Source organism: Electrophorus electricus, chromosome 13, assembly GCF_041902795.1.
Source record: "Electrophorus electricus isolate QZ-2024a chromosome 13, ASM4190279v1, whole genome shotgun sequence".
Classification (NCBI taxonomy): Eukaryota; Metazoa; Chordata; class Actinopteri; order Gymnotiformes; family Gymnotidae; genus Electrophorus; species Electrophorus electricus.
In genome coordinates, this window is record NC_137509.1 from 12,224,476 (window position 1) to 12,248,695 (window position 24,220).

The following is a 24,220-nucleotide window of genomic DNA, read 5'->3' on the forward strand; positions in this document are numbered from 1 at the left end:
CTTTTTATGAAGACTAAGAAAGACCAAAAGGTATCAACTTAACAGAAATTATGAAAGTTGTAGGCATCTAAAAAGATGAGCAGAAATGCTAGCAGATGGACTATTATTAATAATTATTAATAATACTTTGTCCAGCTATACAAAGGTTCCTGTCTCTAATGTAAGAGATCTTCTCCATGAACATAAATTAGGGCTGAAATATGTGTGCAAAATAGGTGAGCACCACTGGCTCATCAGGAGTGGGGCTGTCGATAACAATTTCACTTTCGGCGCCTGAGGTATGAACGCAGCTTTGGGCTTCCTCTATACTGCAATACAGCTAGTCTTCCCAGTGGCACTTATTTATTATTGATACCCTGCTGGTTGTAACTGATGAACCAGCAACCTGTGATCAATAAGTAACTACATCAGATGACGTTTTAAGACCTGTTCGAAATAAATTACCCTTTGGAAAGATAAAACGTCAACAGTCTACATCAGTGGCATTTACACCAATGGCAATCTATACAGCAGTTCTAAACTGATGTGTTCCCTCTAAACTGATAAAGCAAAAGGGCTATGCATACTAATAAGACAATATTAATAAGCAATCTGGTTTTAAAGAAATAAAGCAAAACCAGTCAGCTAAACCTGCAAATCAACTGACCCACACCCTCCAAGTCAGCCAAGTTTTAGAAAGGAAAGTCATTTTTTCATGTCTTTAGTGATGATCACACTGGTCTGCCAACTCCTGCTACACTAAACCCACCGTCAAGATGAAGGTGGCCCTGCTCTTCTTTAAACTCCACCTCAGTTGTACAGAGACAAGCCAGAGGCACAGGTCAATGGCATGTATTAATACCCATTATCCTCATTACAAAATCACACAAGCAGTCATCAGTATTTTGAAGTCCATGGTGTCACACACACACACACACACCCACCCTTGCACATACTCAGACACCCATCCATTCACCCAGAGGAATATTACATTTGACACTCTCTGAAATACAAAATATTCAATACTCCTATAGATTAAAACTCTCAAACAGATACGAGTTAAAATTAATTTGGCACTGCTGTATTAAACCGAGAGGTCTACACAAGTCACATAGCAAAGCACCATGCTGCAATGCATCAATTTATGCAAGTCTTACTCGTTTTACTGTATACATCAGCTGCCAAATAGACTACTGCAGTATTGAGTGCAAATAAGGGAGAGGATGAACACAGACATGTGCCAATTCTAATACGATTTTCTGCTGCATTATCCTGATACAGAGCCTGTTGTGGTCTAATCTCCAGAAATCCAATATAATCTACCCAAATCCAATTTAATCCCATATACTCATTCTCACACCACCCACTGAAAGCAGTCCAAAGTTAATAAGCGCAGCCAGACGTCAGTGCAATGGGCAATTCTAGGACTTGCCTGAAATACACTGAGCACAGATGCAAAACTGGGCAACAATTACTTTACCTTATGTAACAGGGGCAGCATTTTAATGCAGGCTTCTGGCCACCATCAAGTACAGCCAGGCTGCCCTGAATTATCCTTCAGGTAAAATGCAAAAATCTCGGCCACATGCTCTTTCCACTGGAACCAGCTCCCTCACACAGCTTTGTCAAGCTCTCATGGGGTGAAAGCCAAGCATAGGAGAGTTATGAGAACAGAATCCATCTGCCAAGGTCAACTTAGCCACCATACGGTCTTTGCTTTATTTCAGCCATTATGCATCAAGACGATGCTGAAATGTACTGTACTGTTCAATCACTGGACCCAACATTTACAATACATCAAAGGAAAGCCTAAAGAAAGTAACGGATCCGGTGATGGAACTGTGTCCACAGCCATGTGCCCAAATCCACAGCAATGTTAGACTGTCTTCTTCAGTCTTTCTAGGTGGTGGAAGTTTATATTTGGCAAAGGATGAAGCAAATTTGTTACCTCATTATAATTATTACACCATCAACATTAATAAGAACTTTAGGAAAGAGGAGCTCAGTAAAGAACGTGGGAATCATGTTTGATGTTTGCCTGGTGGGTTCTTTGCGCCTTCTGTTCTTTGCGCCACAGTCTGTTTTATGAGACAAACATATGGCACCAAAAATATTAGTTCAAAGTAAAATTTGTAGAGTTCTCACACTCACATTGCCCTTATGTACTGTATCAACTGCAAAACACAAATCAAAATTCATGCCATCCATGGCAAGCCAAGGTCAGCGTAACCACCAAAGACTGATAATGAGTAAAAGTGCAGTGTGAGCTTGCACTACTGTAAGCAAGGGAACTGCTCCAAACTTTACCTGCGTTGAGAGTGCCGGTGATGAACCTGAAGAAGTACTGGGCGAACCTGAGGAGCTCCCTCTTACATCTCTTCCTGCAGCTCATGGCTGGGGTTCCTGCTCACTGGCTCACTTCTCCTGCAGTCTATTTGTCTGAAGGCTCTGGGTCAGAGGAGAGCCCCTCTCCCACTGGAAACTGTGGTTCGGGCGTGGGTGTGTGGAGGAGGCTCACCACTCCTGTGCTCAGGGAGCTCGCTGGGCCGTCAGCTCATCAAAGTGTCCCAGAATGGTTGTGGAGGTCTCCCTTTCCACCATCTGTCAGGCTCCAGTAGCCCTAAGATCCTCAGTTGTTGCGTGAAATGTGCTCTGCGCTCTCCCTCCCTCTCTCTCTCTCTCTCTCACACACACTCACACAAACACCCCCCCGAGCACGCATGCATACGCGCACACGTTCTCGTAGTACGCGGAGCAGTTCGAGTAGCTCAGCAGCATCTGTGCCGCTTTGATTACACCCCCCCCGACCACCGCTGGGGAGGCGGGGCCTCACAGAGGAGCGAGGGAGGGAGGAGAAGGAGAGGACGGGTGAGGAGAGAGGGGAACGTGGCACCGGTTAAAGTGCCGGAGCCCATGAATCAGTAGTGACAGGTGATTATGGAGCTGTCCTCAGAGATCACCTACGACTGTGCAGGACTGGACGCTAGTGAAAGCAGGCAGAGGAGAGGTGATCGGACAGGTTTAAGTGAGAGGAACGGTTGAGCCAGGTTTCAGAGAGGGGAATACAATACCATGTGGGGGCGGGAGGAGACCGGGGGGGTCAAGCGCACGTTAGGAGAAAACACAGAAACAGGAATGACAGGAGTGAAGCAGTAACCAGACAGGGGAAAGTTACAAAGAACTAAAGAAAGGGAAACCTTTACGTATCAAGCGGGAGCTTTCTTTCATAACAAGAAAACCAAAGCATCCAAGCTTAAATGGATAAGGATGTCCAGCGTGGACCCTTTAATTTAGTGCAACAGACTTCATGAAGTCTGTGACATCATATCCTCAGCGGCACATCAGCTTCAGCACTAATCATCACCACTCCGCATTAGCGTCAGTCAACTCCGAGCCTTTCTCTCCTTGAGTGCTGTCATTAAGTTCAATCACTCCAACCCCGCGGACATTTCCTTTCTGATGCCAGGAGAGCCACAACACAAAAGCCTGATGTTCCCCACAGATTACTGCGTCCATGCTTTCATACAGTGCTACGCAATTCTCGGTATGATGCCTATGCAGGGGAGTCATTCAGCTATGAAATGAGATGGTTTGTACTCTGCGTGAAGTGACGTCTGAATTCCACAGGTCATTCCTGCTACCTATATGCCTATTTTGGTGAAAGCGCTATGAAAGGAGGGCTTTCCCCCGCCCACATGCAATGTTAAGAGAGCTGATGATTTAGACTTTCTGTTGCTCGTCATCAGAGAAGAGGAGGGTTCCTCTCCGTACATGGACTTAAATACACAGACGCGACACGCACAGTGCTCAGACCAATTTTCACAGGTGCGTGTTTGACCTCAAGTGTCTATTTTGATATTTAAGAGAAAACACAAACACAAGGCCATCAGCATGCCGCAGACTGTCTTCCAGCAGTGTGACAGCAGCACAGTCTGTTCTACATGTCAGGGTTTGCAGCAGCAGAACGACGCGGAAAGTGTAAACTGCCACTGGGGCAGCAGTATATGCACAGCAGTTAACAAGGGCAGAGAAAGACGGTTCCTTACAGTGAACCCGCGGAGTCAGGTAACTTCAGTGTGATGTGAAGAGGCATTGTATACATAGAGTCATGTAAAAGCATAATGATGATGAGAGAATACGATTGTATGTTTTATTTATCTCTTCTATCTTTTTTTTTTTTTTTGGTCATGGTTAGCTTATTTTGGGATTTTGGATGAACAGTTTTGAAACACCCACTGTATTTGGGCAGCCACCACTCCATCAGAAGCTGCCCACAGGATGCCCTTGAAGAAATGTGTATGCAGAATTTGTCAACAGGTCATTCTCCCTTCATACTTTATCAGAACTCTTCTGAACTGTAACTTTTTTGGGCTTAGCGGAGCTGTATGTTTGCAGCAAGAAGCTCTGCTCCGCACACCTTTTAGAGTGTGTGACCCCCCTCCCCCAGAGGAAACAGTGGAAACTGGTCATTTAAAAATCCCAACTACCTCTAACAGCAGCAAAGGATGAGGCAGCAAACACGCCAAGCCAGACAGCAGTGTCTGAAAAAGGATCCTGTGGTAGTAAATTAACAGCACCATTAGGGGAGCTTTTCCTTTAAAAAATGATAGATGAAGTGCATCCAATTTTGTGCCGAGTCTACTCATTCAGCAGTTTGAACAAAGCGCTGTGACTACAGACTTTTGAGAGGGTGGACTACACTGACAGTATTGCAGGTTCACCTTTCATCTGAGGATCTGAGCATGTGCAGCTAACTTTATCAATTAGATTAAAACTTTCGACACTCACAGTAGGTCCAGTGTAGCTGTCCTGTAGTCACCACAGGGTTAATACACTGCTCTCTCTCTCTCTCTCTCTCTCTCTCTCTCTCTCTCTCCTTTCCTCATCAAGCCGGGCGTCGGGGGTCAGCATGCGGCATCGGCACGCCAAGGATGGGCCGCCCGCTGAAATATTACAACCTCCTCAGGACAACGTGCATGAGCTATGACCCAGTCAACATGTCACACTGTGATATGTACACAGTGTACTAGCCTGCATAAATTAATTATCTACAAATCATTAAAAAAAACATTAACTGAAGTTGCTGTGTGGCTAACGAATGGCGTGTAGCCTAAAGTCCGTTGTGTTTCATTTATCAAGTGAACGACAAAATAGTTCACTTAACAGAGCAGGCTGTTTTTGACAGAATGCCGCCGCACTTGGGTGGAAGTGTCTGAGCAGAAAATTTAACCCGAGAAACAGCAGCAAAACTAGAGAACCAATGAGCCATCGGTAGGATAGGTGTCCAAGATATAACCCAGCATTATACCAGCAACAGCAGGGATGCCTTCCTAATAGTCTACTGCAGTCTACCCGAGAGCAAATTATGCTGAACTGCCCAAAAAACAATATACTGTTCCACAGAGCACATTGCTAAACGTGATTGGGTGGGAGAAGTCAACAATTCTGCTGACTGTCGTACAAAAAAAACCCAAAAAGGTGGAGGTCAAACTGATTGCTGGCAGTCAGAGCAAGTGGGGCACAAAAGCAGTAGCACAGAGATCAGCTGGTACATACGACGTCTCCACCCGATCTGCCATAGACGGAATAACAGCGGCATTGACGCGTCTTATCGATCTTCGCTGTGCTGAAAAATAAGCAAGGCACAGGGAGCCTGAGGAGCATTTCTTCAACAGCAGGCACCACTGCTACACTACCAAAGGAAAAAAAGTGTAACACAAAAAGGTTCACGCCGGCGGGGAGCACCAACAGTTTTTCGTGTCCACAGTTGTGAGAGCGAATTCAATGGTAATGCATGAACTGGCCTCTCTAAACTGGACACCTGGGATGGGAGCCCAGAGAAAAAGTCCAATACGCTGATGGAAATCAGACTTTTCTATTGCTTTACTTTATGCATACTGCATGATTTTTGAAAAAAAGTATCAGATCTTAAAATCTGCCTGCTGTGCTCAAGCAGTGTTAATAAGATTCTGGATGTGTGCCACATGGCGCTATCTCCAGCTACAGAGAAAGTTTAGTTGTACCCTTCAAAATGGGATAATGCCTGTTTAAAAGCAGACCAGTGGAGAGTGGCGTGTCAGAAGAGAGACATTAGCAGGCGCTTTTATATTTTGTTGCCTCCTAAGCAAAGGTGCATGATATATAGGCAGCCAATAAATAATTTTGAATAATTTATCTACCAAAAGATTAAGCCTTCTGTTTAATTATAGTTACAGTTATAAGAAAAAGAGATGGTTTGTTTTCTTTTATAAAGTGCAACCTGTTTGGAAGAATTTTCACATTAGATTAAGCAAAGTGTCTACTGTTGGAGATTGTGTCTTTTTTTTTTTAAATCATAGGCGTTCTTATACCTGTACAAAAATGGCAGCAACAATTACATATTACATTTAATTACATATCTGGTTCATCAGACACATAACATTCAATCATTAGCAAAATCTTTGTGAGAGGTAAGAAAATTTACTTTAAAACGTAGTTAATGTGGCACTTTCCCTGTACGCTGTTATGCGTAGAGACAGTGTTCTGAGAGGATCTCCATGAACTGAACTAAGCTGCGTGGCATGAAACAAGGCCAGCGTTATAAAGAGTTATAATGATTTTCATGAAATGCAGAAACATAAATCAGTCTTACATATTATTAGACTTGAGCAGACCACAAAGCAAACCAAGTCCTTTCACTGGGTGAAATATTAATTCAATGTACGTCAACGGCTGATGTTTTGTTCTGCAAGGAAAGGCTTATGTTAAAAATAAAGTAAGTAGTGCTATTGAACAATTTGACGGAAATCAAGTACAAACAAGGGTGGTGATTTTCTGTAAAGGAGTGATATGCTTCATGTATATTTCACACTTCACACTCAGAAAGAAGCGAGAAGTTAATAGATGTGAGGAAAACTTCCAAAAGGAGGAAGAGTCAGAATGTCCAACCATCTAAATACCAGTTAAATGAACAGCTCTGCTGGCAAATCTCCACTGCTGCCTTACATCGGTGTGAAATTATTTGGTGGCATAACGTCTGCATAAAGACTGCTAACAGAGTTCAGTAGTACCACACGATGAATGGAAGTCAGGAGGATTTAGCAAGAACCCACAGTGATCCTATTTATTCCATGAGCTCTACATGTACAGACCTTGTAAAGCTATGCTGCTACACCGTAATAAAGTCTGCTTTTGTAATGCATACTAAACCTAGGACATCGCACACTACCTGACACGAAGTCAGCGTGCTAATGTTACGTCATCCCTCCTGCAGATCAGATGGTCGGTGATCGTGTAGGTGTACATATAATGCAACTTTCACTCACATCAAGGCAGCCAGCTTGGAGTCTCTGCATGGGCACTGGTTCGCCCTTGGAATCAGAGAAAGGCCATTCAGTAAGGGTTTCATGATGGTGATAAGACTGGCTCACTCAGACCTTATTTCAGTGCCACTAAGGAGGCCTGTAATTGAAGACTCTTATCTCCTCTGAGAAACTTTACTTTCCAGTTTTAGACAAAAGAAATGTCTTTGGGCAAGAGAGCGGGCAGAAAAAAAAAATCACAGAAATGGCAAGAACAAATGCATTAGGCTCTGTTAACGGACTGTCTGTCTGGATGCTGGGGGATGTGGCTGTTCCGTTTACATGAACTTTCACCCCTGGCAGTGGCCCAAGTGCTGTGTTCATCACCCACCTCTAAATGCTTCCATTACAATCAAGGTCACATGCAAGGTCTGCTAAAAATGGAAGCCATATGTTCCAATTTACCAGGCATTACTGTGCTCAGCAGAATAGGAGAGAATATTCCCAAAGGCTTGAACATCATCTTTTTGGCAAGAAGTACAAAATAAGAAAACAGGGCAACCACGTGAAGAGTCCCAACAGCAACCACCAAGACTAAAGACTAAATGCTTTACTGGGGTCGCCACCAGGTCACTGAACAGTGGTTAAGGTAATTGACTTGTAATCAGAAGGTTGCCAGTTCAATCCGCACTGCCAAGTTACCACTGTTGGGCCCCTGAACAAGAACCTTAACCCTCAACTTCTCTAGTTGAGTCAACTGCTTAAGTATTCAGTGAAAATTGTAAGTAGCTATGGATAAACTCATCAGCTAAATGTAAATGTAAACGTAATGAACAACAAAAACTGAACTAAAGAGAACCAAAGGAATGTGAAGGGGTTAAAAGTTCAAACAAAACTCCAAACAAAAACTTTGAGATGATCACTTTTGATTTTAATCCTAAAACACATGAGTGTGTTTAGAGGTAATTTTGATGGTGATGCTTTGTGGTTCAGAGACACAGGTCTAGGCTGCTGAGTTCCAACAGCAGATCCTGGATTTAGTGTAAATGAGATGAAGCACAGCTATGCAAAACCATTCCCAGGGCCAATTTACACAGAGGGGCTAAAAATAATCTCAGATCTCCAGCTGCTTACTGTAACCAGCAGACAAAGCCCCCAACGACTCCAAATAACATTACATGCAGGGGCTTTTTAAGTTCACAATAGCTTTGCAATCACTCGAAGTTGTGTTAGGGTACATGCTGTGTGTCTGTGGAGGCCACGGTTGTATGTTAGGCTTTTGTTAAATGATGGATTTGATGTTGTTCTATAAGATGCCTTATTTGTCATGCTGGGTATGTATAATCTGATCCTAGACACTTATTTTATTTTGATGAATGTTCCTGTATTTTTAGTATTTACTGCAGTAGGTCACCTCATTATGTGGAAATGAATCTGGCTCTCTGGAACTGCGATGGGGTACCAGCTCATCCCAGTTACACAAACCTCAGTACCAGGGACAGCGCCCACAAGCACAACAAACACATGGCCCAGAGGCGGGGCTAACAAAAGGGCCAGAGGCATGCTGGGGTGTGACAGGACGGGGCCTAATCATTTGCTCCTGCTACCCACTAATCACCCCAGCTGCCTTCAACCTGAAGCTGATGAACGGGATGCCAAAGGAGCCGTTCCGACAGAGGCAGGATGGAGACCCCCACATCGGGTAAGGTCCTGGGAACTCTCACTCACACCATCTCCGATACGCTGTAGATTTTTTGCATAAGGGGCCATCAACTGTGCAACAAGATAGAGACGGAGTGCACCCAGATCAGCAGCATCACATGATCAGGCGCTCGACCACAAAGCCCCAAGATGCCGAGTGCCATCCGACTCTCCCATCCTGCTCTCACCGTTGCGCTTCCGATCATTATAAATGACCCACCCCTCTGGGGCTTGAAACTGCTATCTGATTCTGTTTGTGTCTGTGTTTGTGCTGCAACAAAAACTACAGCAAACCATCCATTAATGCTTATAAAATTTTGCCTCAGTAGACTGTGTACTGAATCAGCTGGAAAGAACTACAAAAGCCTCTAAAACTATTTGGATACTTGCATGAATTCAAAGGAGCTGTTTTGAGAGTACATCCTAAATACTTCCCCATCCATATAATACAGAAACCTTAGCCATCTACATGTTAAAAAGAAGTAGTATTTAACCAACGAAAACTTGTCTCTCCTTTGTCACAAGCACTTAACTGTGAATAAAGGGGATTGGGGGGGGGGGGGGGCATACTTCTTCTGCCTTTCTGTGATGATGGATACAGACTGAGGCCATGATGGAGATGTGACTGCTGGTGCCAGCTTTCTACACAGAGGGAGGTTTGACTACCTGAGGTGAAAAGACAGAAACGGTCAGCAAGGAAAGGAAATGGATAGCACAAGAACGCAGAGACTGGCTCTGTGAATGCAGGATTAATGATGTGAGTAACTTGGACTTTGACCAAATTTGCCTTATGTTAAAGTGAACATATGCATACATGAGAGAGAGAGAGAGAGAGAGAGAGAGAGAGAGAGAGAGAGAGAGAGAGAGAGAGAGAGAGAGAGAGAGACAGAGAGAATGAGCAGGAGAAAGCACGAAAAATAACTAAGCACAGAACAGACAGACACAAGATAACATAAGAATAAGAACAAAAGACAGAACGAGACTGTGGAGTGCAGCTAGATAGTGATGTGACAGTGGCTGTAACAGTGGCCATTACAGCTTCTCCATTCACAATCCCTTAATACACTTGAGGGCTCATTGGTTCAACCTCAGGTGATGTAACAGTGAACCTCCATACATTTTAAATCCAAAAAAACCTTTTGAATCAATTCCCTCTGAGCAGGAAAGACATTAAATATGTATCCAAGCCATATAAATGAGGATATACAAAGATGGTAGATAACAGCTGTGAAACGCAAATCTAAAAAACAGGCATGCGACAATAAGACATGCATTGGATCATTTTAAAATTGCAATATGCAATCAGGAAGCCTGAATGGACAGAAAACCCCCAGCATATAATAGGAAATACATTTCATGTAGCTATGCTAATAAATGTCTTTAAATCCAAATGTATCCCAAGTATTTTGTTACCTCGCAGTAATGCCAGATAAAATTAAATATTATTTCTTGTTACCTGCTCATGGTCATAACAATGACCATTTATGCCCAAGTCATCAGTTTTAGCAGCCAACATCCTACCAAAAATAGAAGCCATATGGACATGCATGGTGTGTTTCGTATAAAGTGATGCAGTTTGCTAAACGAGCCTGTCACCAAGGCCAACCGCAGAGCAAGGTAGACGTCACTGTGCCCGACAGCCAAGTGAACCTAACTGTAAATACAACACGATGACACAAAAAGCATGACCTTCCAAATATGTGACTGAGTCCTCTGCAAACAGACCGCCTTGCATAACGCGTTGTACTGCAGCCTGCGTAAAGCTGATTCGCAGATGTTTCTGGGCCTCTCTGCAGCAGAACACTGATTTGAGGAAACGGAGCTGAAACTGAACATTTACAGGGCAAACGGCATGGGAGAGAGGAACACTACGTGAGCATAAAGTGCGCAAAAATGTACTAAAGAATTTGGAGCATTTCTTGTATTGTCAAAGAGGAGTTTATGGACAATATGGAAACACCTGTAAAGTATACTGCTTAATGTCTGTAGTAGCGCATAGATCAGTACTGTCACATCCATAGGTAAGAATAACAGTAGAATGATCCAGTGTAAATTGGGGAAAACACTATTCTACTTTAGTGGTCTTCTGGTATGTGTTGTGTGTCAAGGTGAACTGTAAAACAATAATGCTTCTATGAAAAATATACAAAATATACAAAATACTGTTTTGATTGGACCCTTAGCAATTTCTTTGTGAATCTATACTCAATTGCCAAAAATGGATATGCCAGTGATGCATGAAAGTTTGTAAACTCTTCAGAAGCTTCTATATTTCTGCATAGATTCTAAAAGTCCTAAAAGTCCAAAAAATAGATTAAACAAATGAGAAAAAAATATTAGACTCTGTCATTTATTTAATAAGGAAATTGATCCAATCTTACATATCTGAGAGTGGCAAAAGTATGTGATCCAACATTTCTATTGGATTGAGGCCAGGAATTTGACTTGGCCATTCCACAGCCATAACTTTATTCTTTAACCATTCCTTGGTAGAACGATTTGTGTGCTTAAGGTGGGTGTCTTGAGAGTTCGCTCACAGACAAATCTGCAATATGACATTTGTCATATGCATGATATGTGATATTGGATCATTTTCTATGTTATATTGGATTAGAGTCTATAAATAAAAAAAATAAATAAATGTCAGAGTATAATATTTTGTCTCATTTATTTGATTTGGTTTTCTTTATGTACTTTAGGACTTATGTGACAATCTGATAGTTTTAAGCAAAATTTATACAGAAATATAGAAACATCTAAAGGTTTCACAAACGTTCAAGCATCACTGTATATCATTAAAATTTTATTATGCTTTAACTATTTAATTCAAACTCACTAGACAATGCAAACAGAAAGATCTATGATTTTTCACCTGATGCAGTCTATGCAAATCTTTTGAAAAAATCTGTTATGAAGATACTAACATCCAGTAAGATGGCATCCCACATTGCCTGCTGCTCTCTTCATCTTCAGCATGGATCTGGTTATGTTCAAAACTATATACAACTGTTTCTAGCACAGGCCATTTCTAATAACAGCACTTAAGTGGTTGATGATAAAACACACTCGATTACTTAAGATCTGGGGATTATAGTGCGTTGCAACAGAGCTTCAAGACAGAAACAATATTTGTTGACTTTTAGTTACAGTATCACCTGAATGTCAGGCAAGTATTATTTACTGAAAAAGTAAACAACATTAAATAGATGTCCAGAAAGGTTTTCAGACCTATTCCCACCAGTCAACACAGGAGAATATTTTTCCTTAGATAACAAAGCAAGAGAGAACAGAACTGATAAAGAAATAGAAATGTAAATTACTACAACCCTGTTTGAGGAACCAAACAAGACTTTTTCCATCCAGACAGTCTCACTAGCTGATGAAAATAAGGCTCCTCTTCATCTGTTGTCTGATTAAAAAAAAAATCCCCTCTTTGAGGCTAAATTGGTACAAATGGAGTTATCTGTCAAAACACACTTGGATTATCCACATTAAAAAGGGCCAGCTGGTGCCAACACACTTTTTCCACGGCCTGATTTGTTTAGCCTAACGTTCGCGGGAGGATTGGAGCCGTCTATTGACCTACATTCCCCCGAGCAGGCTTCGGTCTCAACCTAAACACAAGAGCCATCCCCTCTCTTCCCAACCTAAACAGCAGCCTGCACCTTCAGTCTGGAGCCCATCTTGGACTCTCCCACGAAGCCTGCAGTGGGTTTTATGCTGGACACAGACATGATGGGACTGTGATTGTGCTTTTGATGATGAACTACCTTTAAGGATTTTAATGAAGTGCACAGACTTAGCATGTGAGCACTGAATTTGTCAGGTAGCATAAACACAACCTTCACAATCACAGAAAATGTCTGTTTGTTTTTGGGCAATTAATGGATAGGCAGTGCTACTGATAACTAGAAATCATTGTTTATGTTGCAGCAACATACTTGTATAAGAACCATACTTTTATAAGAACAATGAAGGTACACCACAGATTCTTCACAACTCCACAGCACGTTAGTCCGTGAAGCTTTAACGCTGCCTACAGCGCAACGTTCATCACGACGTTCCAGCCAACGGCTGACAGGTTGCTGGGTGCACCTTCGTTTTTAAGGCAGAAATGAGATGACCTCTACAAAAGGCAGTTTACAATCTAATCCCAGACACCCTATAACAAGGAGGGCTACAGACCTTCCAGCACACTAGGCTGACAGGGAAAAAGCACCAAGGAAAGCATCCACTTTTCAGCGGGAAAATGCTGCACGCCCTCACTTGAAAATTCTATTAGAGATTATGTCAAGCTCACTAAGAGATAATGGCTCCCTTTGGAGCAGTCAGTGATGCTCTTCCCAGACTTAAGAAGTTACATGCTCTCCACCTCACCTTATGTTCAGGTGAAAAACCTTTTAGAAAAACTGCAAGCTACTACATAGCTGTATGCTTTACTTGTGGATTCTTTTCAGTGCTTGAATCCATTTTAATGCTAGGAAAAACAAATGTAGCCAGGATTTGAATAACAACCAGAATTTTCCCTCCAATGTCACAAAAATATCTAAACAGGAAAGATAAATCTAATTCCACATGATTAAATAAGAGTGGTAATTTGTGAATGCCCTTGCTCAAATTGAAGCTACTGTAGTCTTTGGACAGAGTCACGATCCATGAAAACCATCAGCCGATGATCTCTTGGCACCATGTCGCCCTGGCACGCTCCGTTTAGACCCACTTGTGCAGTGCCATCACGTAGACGTCCCAAGAACATCCATTCAATGCCTTCCATTCGGCAAAGTGTTGATGAAACTGTGCGATCAAGGGTAAACAAAGGTGCTGGTGTTTAATTATTCATAGCAGTGTGCCCTAACTCAAATATGAATGCATAGGATCAAGTGTTTATTACCAGAGTGCAGGGGAAATGAAGTCAAGAGGACATTTACATGCAGCTAGGCGTTAACAGTTTCAAAGGCTTTCAGAGCAGGATACGCCACATTGCCCCGAGGGTTGTCAGATGCACTTCAAACAACTTTCTTCTCAGACTGGATGTCATACAGAATGCAGCAACAGTTCTAAAATTAAAAATGAAGCAAAAAGCAAAATCGATAATATAAATGTTGAGTAGTTTAAAAGACGTAATGTTTATGCCCAGGTCCAGTGAAAATTATTTTTAATAATCGAGGATCTCTCTGGCTTTACATGACTGTGTCAATTTTAAGAGAATTAACTGTCAAGAAACTCAGTGTTCTAATATGTTACACGGTATGAAACTGACTACAGACATTGGCGCAAAATATTAATTGCAATATGTCAAAACACATTAGGGAGCACGTTCCACTTCCCCATGACGTGTTGTCACACTGATGGAACAGTCATCAAACGCTGAGCTCAAATAGAGATTTCTATGAATGTCCTATTTGCATAGTCTGACCTTTTGCAAACGTAATATAAAAAATATTGATATTATATATATATATTAAAAAACATTGAGTTTCCAAAACAATGCATACAACATACACATGGCTAGCCTTAAGTGTTACTCTGAGAAAACATTCAGTAGGACAGCGAAGCTTCTCTAATATCATTTTCTAAGTCATTACATAATTGTCCACCCTTCAACACCTCTGGCAACCCGTGTGTAAAGTGACTTAGCACCAAAGCCCTCTGCCACCTGCAATAAGGCAACACTTAATTAGAAGATCTCAATCTGGGGCTCCCTTGGGCCTAACAGTCTGTTATTTAAAGTACCAAGTTGCCTTCACCGGCTGGTAGTGATCAGATATTAAAAGCATGGACTGCTCTACACTTTGGCTTGGTGGTGAATAAACAGACTGCCGTCAACAAATAACACTTTCAACTGCTCATACTACAACTTCCTGAGGCCATCAAACTAAATCAAACTGCATCTGAGAGTGAGAAACTGAGGCATCCCTCGCCAGAGAACGACTTTCTTCAAGTGGCATCCATAATACTCAGAAAATTCTTTCTTTGTCTCACAGTACATTTATAATACAAATGCTAGAAAATGTACAAGCAAATACACACAGACGGATTGCATCTACCGTATCCCTGGAACTGGAAATGTGCTCGGGAAATGTATTCACTGTAAAAGCATTTCTCGAAAATCGAACGGCTGTCAGGAAAAAAAAAAAAAAAAAGTTCCTTATGCTGCACTCTAGCATAAGCAGCGGGTCCTGCAGCACACTGGCAGGCTAGGTCAGCCGTCTCTGCAGTTTTCCGGCCGTCGATACTGAAACGGTGACTCGGTTCAGTGGTGGGCCCAGACATGTACCAGAAGAGAACACCTTCTAGCCTAATGCGTGAAAGTCAAATATGCCTGCAGGTGCTGGAAATGACAAAGATCACTGTGCCCTGCATCAATCGTACCTTTATTTATAGAACCCCAGGCCACCACTGGAATGGAGAAATATGGCTAATGTAGGATACCTGCAAACAGCAAGGAGACTCCAACCGTTCATCCCCTACCACACCACATCTGTGTGCAAAAAGAAATTATTGTAGAGACCAGCAACAGGACAAAAAATAATAATCACATTAAATTAAACTGGGGAAGGAGGTCAGTGAAAGTCCTCTTTATCCATCCATCCATCCATCCATCCATCCATCCATCCATCCATCCATCCATCCATCCATCCATCCATCCATCCATCCATCCATCCATCCATCCATCCATCCATCCATCCATCCATCCATCCATCCATCCATCCATCCATCCATCCATCCATCTCTTTATTTATATAAAACCCTGAAATATAAACATAGCAAATGTACCAAGTCTCTGCTAGAGATGACTGCCAGAAATCATGTTTTGAAACCAAAATTTACATCAACTAGTGTGAAGTTATGTTTTAAGTCACAATAGTGAAGTTGGAGTCCTTGGCCATCAACACTTCTACACACAGAAACAGCTGTCATTCACACAGACACACACTCATCCATTTACGTCAGTTTAAACTCGAGTCTGGCATGACTCAAGTGTCTTGTTTTGTAATGACATCTCATGTGACCCATCATATGTCAATGAACTGTCAGTCCACTGTCAGTAGACAGGCTACCCTGAGGAACCCTGCATAGGCACCAAATGTGACCCCTAATCAGGGGAAAGCTCAGCCGTTAGCTGCTTTTAGCGGCTAATCTTATTAATCATCTGTTGCCCAGACCTGAAGAGCAAATTCCCACTGCGTGAGGCGACTTAAACCAGTGGAAAATCCATTATCTTAGCCCTTCGGCAAAACAACCGCAGGTGGTCATGACGCTATGTTCATATCTCAGCGCTAATTACCACAGCTAACAATACGGACCTGTGCCTCGTGCTCTTCACTGGCACCATAACTGTCATGTTACAGCAGCTGCTTTCTGGGTTAATTACCACAACTTCACATATATAAAATCACAGCTGCAAGTATGCAATGCTGTGATTAATAAAAGCTGGTTAAATATGCTGTGATATGTATATGTAGTTAAATAAGAACACAGCCACCACATGAGCATCTTATGATAAAAATGGAACCGATAGATAGATAGAGAAATAGAGAGATATCTCTACAATTTTGAATGTAATATTCTATCCATTGAGGAATATTGTACATATGCAAAGCACTTTGCTTGCATAGCTGATGACAGACCTCTGGCTGAAACATCCTGTTTCTCTGGAAACTCTGTGTACTCTACTACAATTTTGAATCTCTCTACATCTGACTACAGTACACTGCAGTTACTCACCTAGAATCTTCTTTAGATTTTATATATATCCTTTTTTAAAGCATTCAGGGTTTGCCTGTCACTATACTTAGTGAATAAACTGATTCTTATCATATTCTTATCATATGGAAATATGCAATAAGAACTCAGAGGAATGAGAATAAGCCCATACATCAACTAGCATTAAAATCTGCAGGCCGTAAACCTTCGCCTGTAGAGACTTAGTGCTGCTACAGGGCAGACATTACCCCATCACACAGCAGCCACCAGAGCTATGAGGCTTAAAATGTTAGACAGACCCCTTAAAAACATTTGCTTTTATTACAATTCCATCACATAGGTAATGTAAATCAAACTCTAAAACTGATGATGCTAGTAGCTCTAATAGTCGCATCAATCTGCAAAATGCAGCCTGATTTTTGAGAAGTATTGCAGTGGGACTGCTGGTTAAACAAACAGAGTACCTCAGCCTCCAGCCAAATAACACTCATGTGTTTTATATTTAGCCTAGTGTAGGAGTCCTCCTGGTCATTTGTTCCCTTTTCTCTACCATGGTGGCCTACATGGGTCTGGCGGTCCCTGACTGTTAGAAAGCAGAGGAGCCCATAGACCACTCACTCACAGCAGTGATGGAACACCAGGCTGTTTAACACTCCCATGGTCTCCCATGTTCCCACAGATCGCTACATCTTATTAATTGCACGTGGCAGTCAAACAAACAATGAAAGGAAGGGTCAACAGATGCACTCATTTGTTCATAGAACCATTCAAGTCAAACACAGTCCCTGAACACAAGAGGCCTGCAACCTAGCACGATGATGAGATTGAAAAACGTATTTCCACAATTGTCACGAGGTGCAATTCCACATTGGGAACGGAGTCCGTTTTAAGCAATCACTAGCTATTTGAAGTGGCATTATGCCTTGGAACTGCTCATATAAAGGGTTAGCATTAGCAGTCCAAGCTGCAGCTCCGAGATGCCTCTTCATCATCAGAGGCAGCGCCGCGTCATGATGATAAATCGAGCCCTGCGCTACATGCTGCTACACCGTGACATTCCCGCTCAGTGAGACCCAACGGCAACAGCGCTGTCACTGATCTCCCCCCGTAGCCAAGCCAGCGTCATTTATTCATCATGAGTGGCTGGAGATTCATCGGCACACAGAGGGACGCAAGAGCCAGGGCAGAGGTCAGCTCAGAGGAGCAGTCCCAGGGCTAGAGGTCAGGAACCACAGGGCCACTGGTTCAGGTCAGGAATGTCAAAAATGATCAAAGAATACAGGAGAACTAGTGAACCTTTGTGTAGGACACAGAAAGTACAAAAAAGTGTTTCGTGTTTCAATAATGCAACACGATGCAATACATGCAGGGTGTATTCTAGCAGAAAAAAAGCAAACATCCACAATGCTTTAGCAGAGGGGTGTAACAAGTAGATTCTTTTAGATGCACTGTCAGTTCTGTGCTGGTTTTTATCTATTACTTTTATGGATTTTATTTTACATATTGCATTCTTCACAAAATGTTTAGCACTCACTAATAATTCATATGATTTGTGGACTTTGTAAAGCAGTTTTTCTCTCCCTGAAACTAGTTTGCATACTAGAACTTCGTTGCGGCTGATTGGAGCACATTGTATTACAATGCTGTCCCCTCTTGAGTTACTTACAAATGTGAAACACAGGACAATGTGATGATAGCTCATGGTGTAATTTAACCAGCAAAACTATGCGACAAGCCAGTCCTGGTAGTATTTGGAGTGTTTCATTGCCATCTAATGGACAAAAGTAGACTCACAATATATCCCATTTGTGCCAAGTTATTATTTGGTAGTGTAGTTCTAGATACCACATATTAATTAAAAATAAATAAATACAAATGTAATACAAGATCAGAGGTTTTCAAATCCTTAAATCTTAAACCTAGTTTGGATTCTATAATCTGTTCAATTAACTACCTGCAATTACAGAATCTTAGACCAGAAACTAGAGGCTCTGAGTTGAATACCTCTGCCACAGGGTAACTGGCCATCTAACATCTGTTAAAATCTAGGTCTCATCTGGGTCTCACCAGCCATAGGTTTTGGTCTTCACTTTGACTAAAATGTTAAACACAACACTACTGTTTATAAATGCATAAAACTGATCATGCCTAATAATGATAAAAATGTAAAAAACCATAGAAAGCCTAATTAAAAGAGAGAGATGTCATCATCACCTTCCTCCAACACCTTCACTCTTATGAGCACACACAGCAAAGGAATCCTGTTAAAGAGGAAACTGCCCTTCTCCTAACCGGTTGACCGGTAAACACAGCTGATGCTCATATGCCAACGCCAGTTCTCTTTACTCATCACAAACATGCATTCAAATCCTATAGCTTACTATCAGTAAGTATTCTGTTTTTAAGCAATGGTAATGAAATCCATCAGTCATGCCTTGACGTTTCTTAGATACACTCATTTCATTACAGCTGAGAACACATCTACAATGCATAAAGGTACTGCACCCTCCACTGGTGAGCTGATACATCACATAAGTAAATTACAATCATGATCTATAAATGGACGGTGTTTCATACAGATTCATTTGTCTGAAACAATATTAACAAAAAGGCCAAAACACAAAAATGGAGATGGAGATATACAAGTACAAAAAAAACCCCACATCTGTAATGAACTATTTAAAGAATAAAGATTATGAAAAGTTTAATCTTAAAACTACATTTTATAGGCACTCATAGAAACTCAGAACTTTAAACTACATACTGTATATTTCCATGTATGTTTTATCTTTTAAAATACACATGTATCTTTAGTCTTTTGGAACTCCTGTGGTCACACTAGAAAAACACCTTTAGGCATTCATCAGCATGGGCAAGGTTAGACAATACACTAATGAAATGAGACAAAAGGTTGTTCACCTGTATAAACCACATCACTTTATTACATCACAAAACATCGCTTTACGTCCTATTGTCAGGTGTAAAAAAACACAGCACAGACATCACAGTCCAGAGAGAGACTTGGCATAAAACCACTAAAGGTCATCTAGAAAATAATGTAATCTCCCCTGTAAAGTATGCTGGTGGGTCTTTGTCACTGTGGGGCTATTATTCTTCCACCCGCCCTGGAAAATAAATGGCATCATGGACCATCATGTGCCAGCTTTTATGCCCAAACCCGTCCACCTCTGCCAACAGGACAAAAAAGGATACCTCCAAATCAACACACAAACAACCTGCTCACTTTAGAATTCAACCGTGGCCATCTTAGTCATCTCACCTGTACCCCACTGAAAACTTGTGGGGTGAGCTCAGGAGAAGAGTCCACAAAGTGAGGACCAAGGTGAGGACCAAAGGCCAAAGCATCTGGAGGGATTTATAGGCATCTGCTCAGATCCTTGTATATATGCTTTACAACCTCATTCAGCATTAGAAGACTCTACCTTCTGCTGTCCTATTGTCCTTGCAAAGAGAGTGCAAAAAAGTACTAAGTTGAGGGTCGTCAATTATTGTGTCTGTTTTTCTTTTAAATACCAATGATTCTTCAAGGCAATGTAACTGACTTGTGTACCTGTAATAAAGGTGTTTTGGATGGAACAATACTGAAGAGAAAGTGAACAAGGTTTTGCAGATTTTGCTCCTGTGGCAACAGTAAGAATAACAGTCCCACAATATATTTAAATATATTTATATAATATATTTTAATATATTTAAATATATTAAAGTGCTACATACAACACGTTGCAACAACTGTTCTATCCAAGGCATCCTGTGACAAAGATCTTTACAAAGTCTTTACAAATGATTGACAGGTACCATAGAGATATTTGAAATGTATGTGTTAACTGCTAAGAAAAAAAAGACTCCCTTTCAAAAGCTGTATCATAATGCATTGCAGAGACAGCAGGGTTATCTTTAGAACTCCCAGACTTTGTCTCTGATGAAGCCATGGAAACTAACCAGCCCCATTCCAAGTAGAATACACACAAGAAACCTTATGAGGTGGATCAAAAGTAAAGCTAGGGTTAAGGACAACGGCACAGGGGTTTTGCCTTCTGAGACCCTCGTTGCGTCGGTTTGGCCCAACAAACTTGTTGGGGGTTGGTTTATTCTCCCTTCCCGTGAAATAAACACCCTGCACAGCAGGGGATCGTTCTGCCTGGAGACGGGCCAATATGGCAGGAGCAAAACTAGCTCATTCAGCCCTGGGGCTGGCTGCTGACAGCAGCACCTGACACGGTGAAAGAGCCAGCTGTGCACCAGACAAAACGTGATTAGAGACAGAAGAGCCTTGGATAATAATAGACTGAGGAGAGGCTAGGATCATTCTGAGTATATACACAGATATAAACACAGGATACATATCCCTCTCTATCTCTCTGTCGCACACACCCACGCAAATCACACCAAAGACAATTTAATGCGGGTGTAATAATCTATGATTCCAAAATAAATACAGCAGTCATAAATAAAACTTGGCATAAAATGTTGAACAAGGGGCTTCATTGTTGATAGAGTAATGACAGTATTTTAGTTAAAATGACTTTAATCTCCAGGCTCTCTTCATTAAATGCAAATGGCGTATGTAGAGAGCATTATAGAAAACTAGATCTAGGCTAATGCTCTACACCTGTATCAATCTCATTTAACAAAAGGGAAATGCTAAATTTACAAGCACCATTTACCAAAGTCCAACCCACTGCCATAATATGCTTTATTACAGCCGTCACATTACATATGCCAGGATTATTTGCTCCATTGAAGGCAACATAAATCCAGCCAGCACTAAAGAGATCAATATCATATGTGCGTCTGCTGCCTCACTCTATAGATTCAATTCCTTAGCAGTTATAACATGCCTTCATTTAGAATTTGGGGGAAAAAAAGGTTTAGAAGAACTCAATACACTACATATGTTGCCAGATTAATATTAAATGGATAACAAATGTAAATATAACAAATGCACATACTCTGCACTGGTCGGTAAGTAGATACTAATAAAACAATTCCTGTTAGGGTTTTCTCCACTATAAGGGAAAAAAAAAGAATAACACTCCAGTATTTTAATCTTAAAATTTAGCATTCTACAGGAGGGCAATGCCAAAGGACACATTAGTGAGGGATAAAGCAGAAGAAGGAAAGAAAGAAAGATAGATAGAAAGACAGAAAGAAAGAAAGCTTTATTTATACGGCACTTTTAAAATCACTGTTTACACTGTGCTTTGCAGAAAGTACAGCAGAAATAAAACTAAAATACAATAAAAAGAAAGAATGAAACAAAGAATAAAACACATGAGAAGAAGAAAAGAAACAAAGTGCAATGGTGACACAAATCATTAATTTCAGGCTGATTAAGATGAACTTAATTGTACCTTGTCAAAATCCCTCAGGCCCCGAGGAAGGGACTCCCAATGCTTAGCGCCGTATGAACGGAGGTCTGTCTCACCACTCTTTCCTGGGGCAGTGAACTATGGCCTGCATACTTCTGATGGTAGATCTGAGAGCACTTGCAGGAACAGACCTAAGAATCAATTCACTGAGGTACGAGGAACAAGACACTGAGGGCGTTTAAAGGTCATTAAAAAGTATTTTAAAATAAAATTATAACAGACATAGGTATCTATTGCAGCTGTCTGAGAACAGACAAACTATGATCACTCATTCTTGTAGCTGTCAAAATTCTTGCCACAGCAATGGAGTTCTTTGCTAGACTATAAAAAGCCTTAGTCTAGACAAATTGACACAAAAGTCTATAGTGACTATTTTCCCCTGTCATCTGTTGAGAAAATGTCACAAAACTTGAATATATTTTTAGAAGAATACCATTTTACAAAAATTACTTGTATGTTTTCTTAAAGTTAAAGTTGCTTTCAAATGTAGCTTCCAGATTATACACAGTTTTTAGCCTTCACAGATGAGAATGTGCCTACATGCAACTCAATGCGCCAGCACAATTTCTGGTTGCCATAATAACAAGTCCTTGAGTTTTGCCTTTGTTATGCTGCAGAATCCTGTAACGCACTCAGGATTTAATGTGCTCTAGACGCTCAAACAGAGAGCTTGTAGATCTTCAAGGGTTAGAAGCTAGAGAAATACGCAGCTGTGTAGTGTGAGCATTTTGATAAAAAGAAATATGAATGATCATGTTAATGGGAACATATACTGATTAAACAGTCCTGGCTGCAGCATCAAACATTGAGGGACTCCACAAGACGAAACACGTCGCTTGAGGTGAAATGTTCAACTAGTTTGTCATTGTAGAGTCAAGAGACAATGAGAGAAGGAAGAGAGGTAAGGTACAACAAAACAGAAGGATAAAAATAACCAGAAGCTATCTTTTCAAAAAGCAATTTCAGGGGTTTAAAAAAGTTAGGGTGAACATAGATGAGTCATGATACTAAAAGCAAGTAACTCTGTCCAAGAAATAAGTCACTGAAATCTCACCGGAGACCTTGACATCTCAGTGGTTGAGCTCTGATCCTGAACACACCATCTTACAAATCTCAAACTGTGTCATCAAGGAATTTGTTGGAAAGTTGACTTACTTTACTGGTACCATTTTGCATGACTTTTAAGGAAAGGTAGGCTGCATGTGTAAGAAATGACTTGCAACCTTCAGTCCTGCAGAACTGAGGATGAAGGCCATTTCCATTGTAATATGCCATCATATTCACCTCTAGCCAATCTGGCAGCCCATACAGGTCATGGGTTTGATTCGCTGAGGGAGCACACATACTGTCATACTGATACGAACTATCCAAGTTGCTCTAACTAACAGCATCTGCTGAATATGGTAAATGTAAAACCTCCAGATGCATCTCCAATCACTTAAAGCCTCTTCCACTCACTTTCAACAGTGGGTGCCATACCAATCTTCTCTGTCTTGAAGGAATGTTTACCTTTTTTGTCAGGTAGTGCCCAGGACACGAAGCGTCTCACCAAACAGCAGTTGAGCAGCACTTTGTTGGAGAGTCCATGGTTCCTGGGAAGGTGGCAAGGGTCTTCCCTCCACTGGATCCTCTTGGTTGGTGTGGACATGGTCATGCTCAGACTGTTCACCTAACATTAGGACACAAGCGGTTGTTTGGTTTGGTATTGTCCTTTCAGAAATTAGTGCATCATTAGTGTGCCAAATGTTGATGACAGCAAAATCAGTTAAAAGTTTAAATTTAACTTCCATCATCTGACTTGGAGTGTTTGCCCTTGGTTCTATGAAAGAGCCAAGATGTATACACTTGCATAAATGTTTATGCTTACACCCATTGGAAGCTTTGTAAATTATTAAAATGCTCATCAGTTAGCGAGAGTTGAGACAACCTTATAAAAGAACCATAAAAATGCATAGTTTTTGCCTAAGAGGAGGTCTGGCCTGCTCCAGGCAATTTTGAAATATTTCATATATGAAAGACGCAACAACAAACAAACATTTATAGCTATTTTATGACCAAAACTGGGACTGGATCCATGCAAAGCCCTCTATTTGCACATCACTATGCCAAGTATCTGTCAAAGCTTATATAATTTCTCCTGCATTATTCTCTATACACATGTCC

At 41.3% G+C, this 24,220-nt stretch overlaps 1 protein-coding gene across 9 annotated transcripts in view; it reads right to left on the reverse strand.

Annotated features, from left to right (window-relative positions):
* Positions 1-24,220, reverse strand: part of kcnip4a (potassium voltage-gated channel interacting protein 4a) — a 126,964-nt gene that overhangs the window by 90,618 nt on the left and 12,126 nt on the right. For 3 of the 9 annotated variants that reach the window (XM_027015040.3, XM_027015038.3, XM_027015037.3), the window contains exon 2: positions 23,567-23,726. The exons of 5 other annotated variants lie outside the window; for them this stretch is intronic. In XM_027015040.3, the coding sequence (XP_026870841.1) occupies positions 23,567-23,711 (145 nt within the window). In that variant the 5' untranslated portion in view covers positions 23,712-23,726. Of the gene's footprint in view, positions 1-2,286; positions 2,771-23,566; positions 23,727-24,220 lie in introns of those variants that run through there. One more of the 9 variants, XM_027015042.3, reaches the window with a different exon arrangement.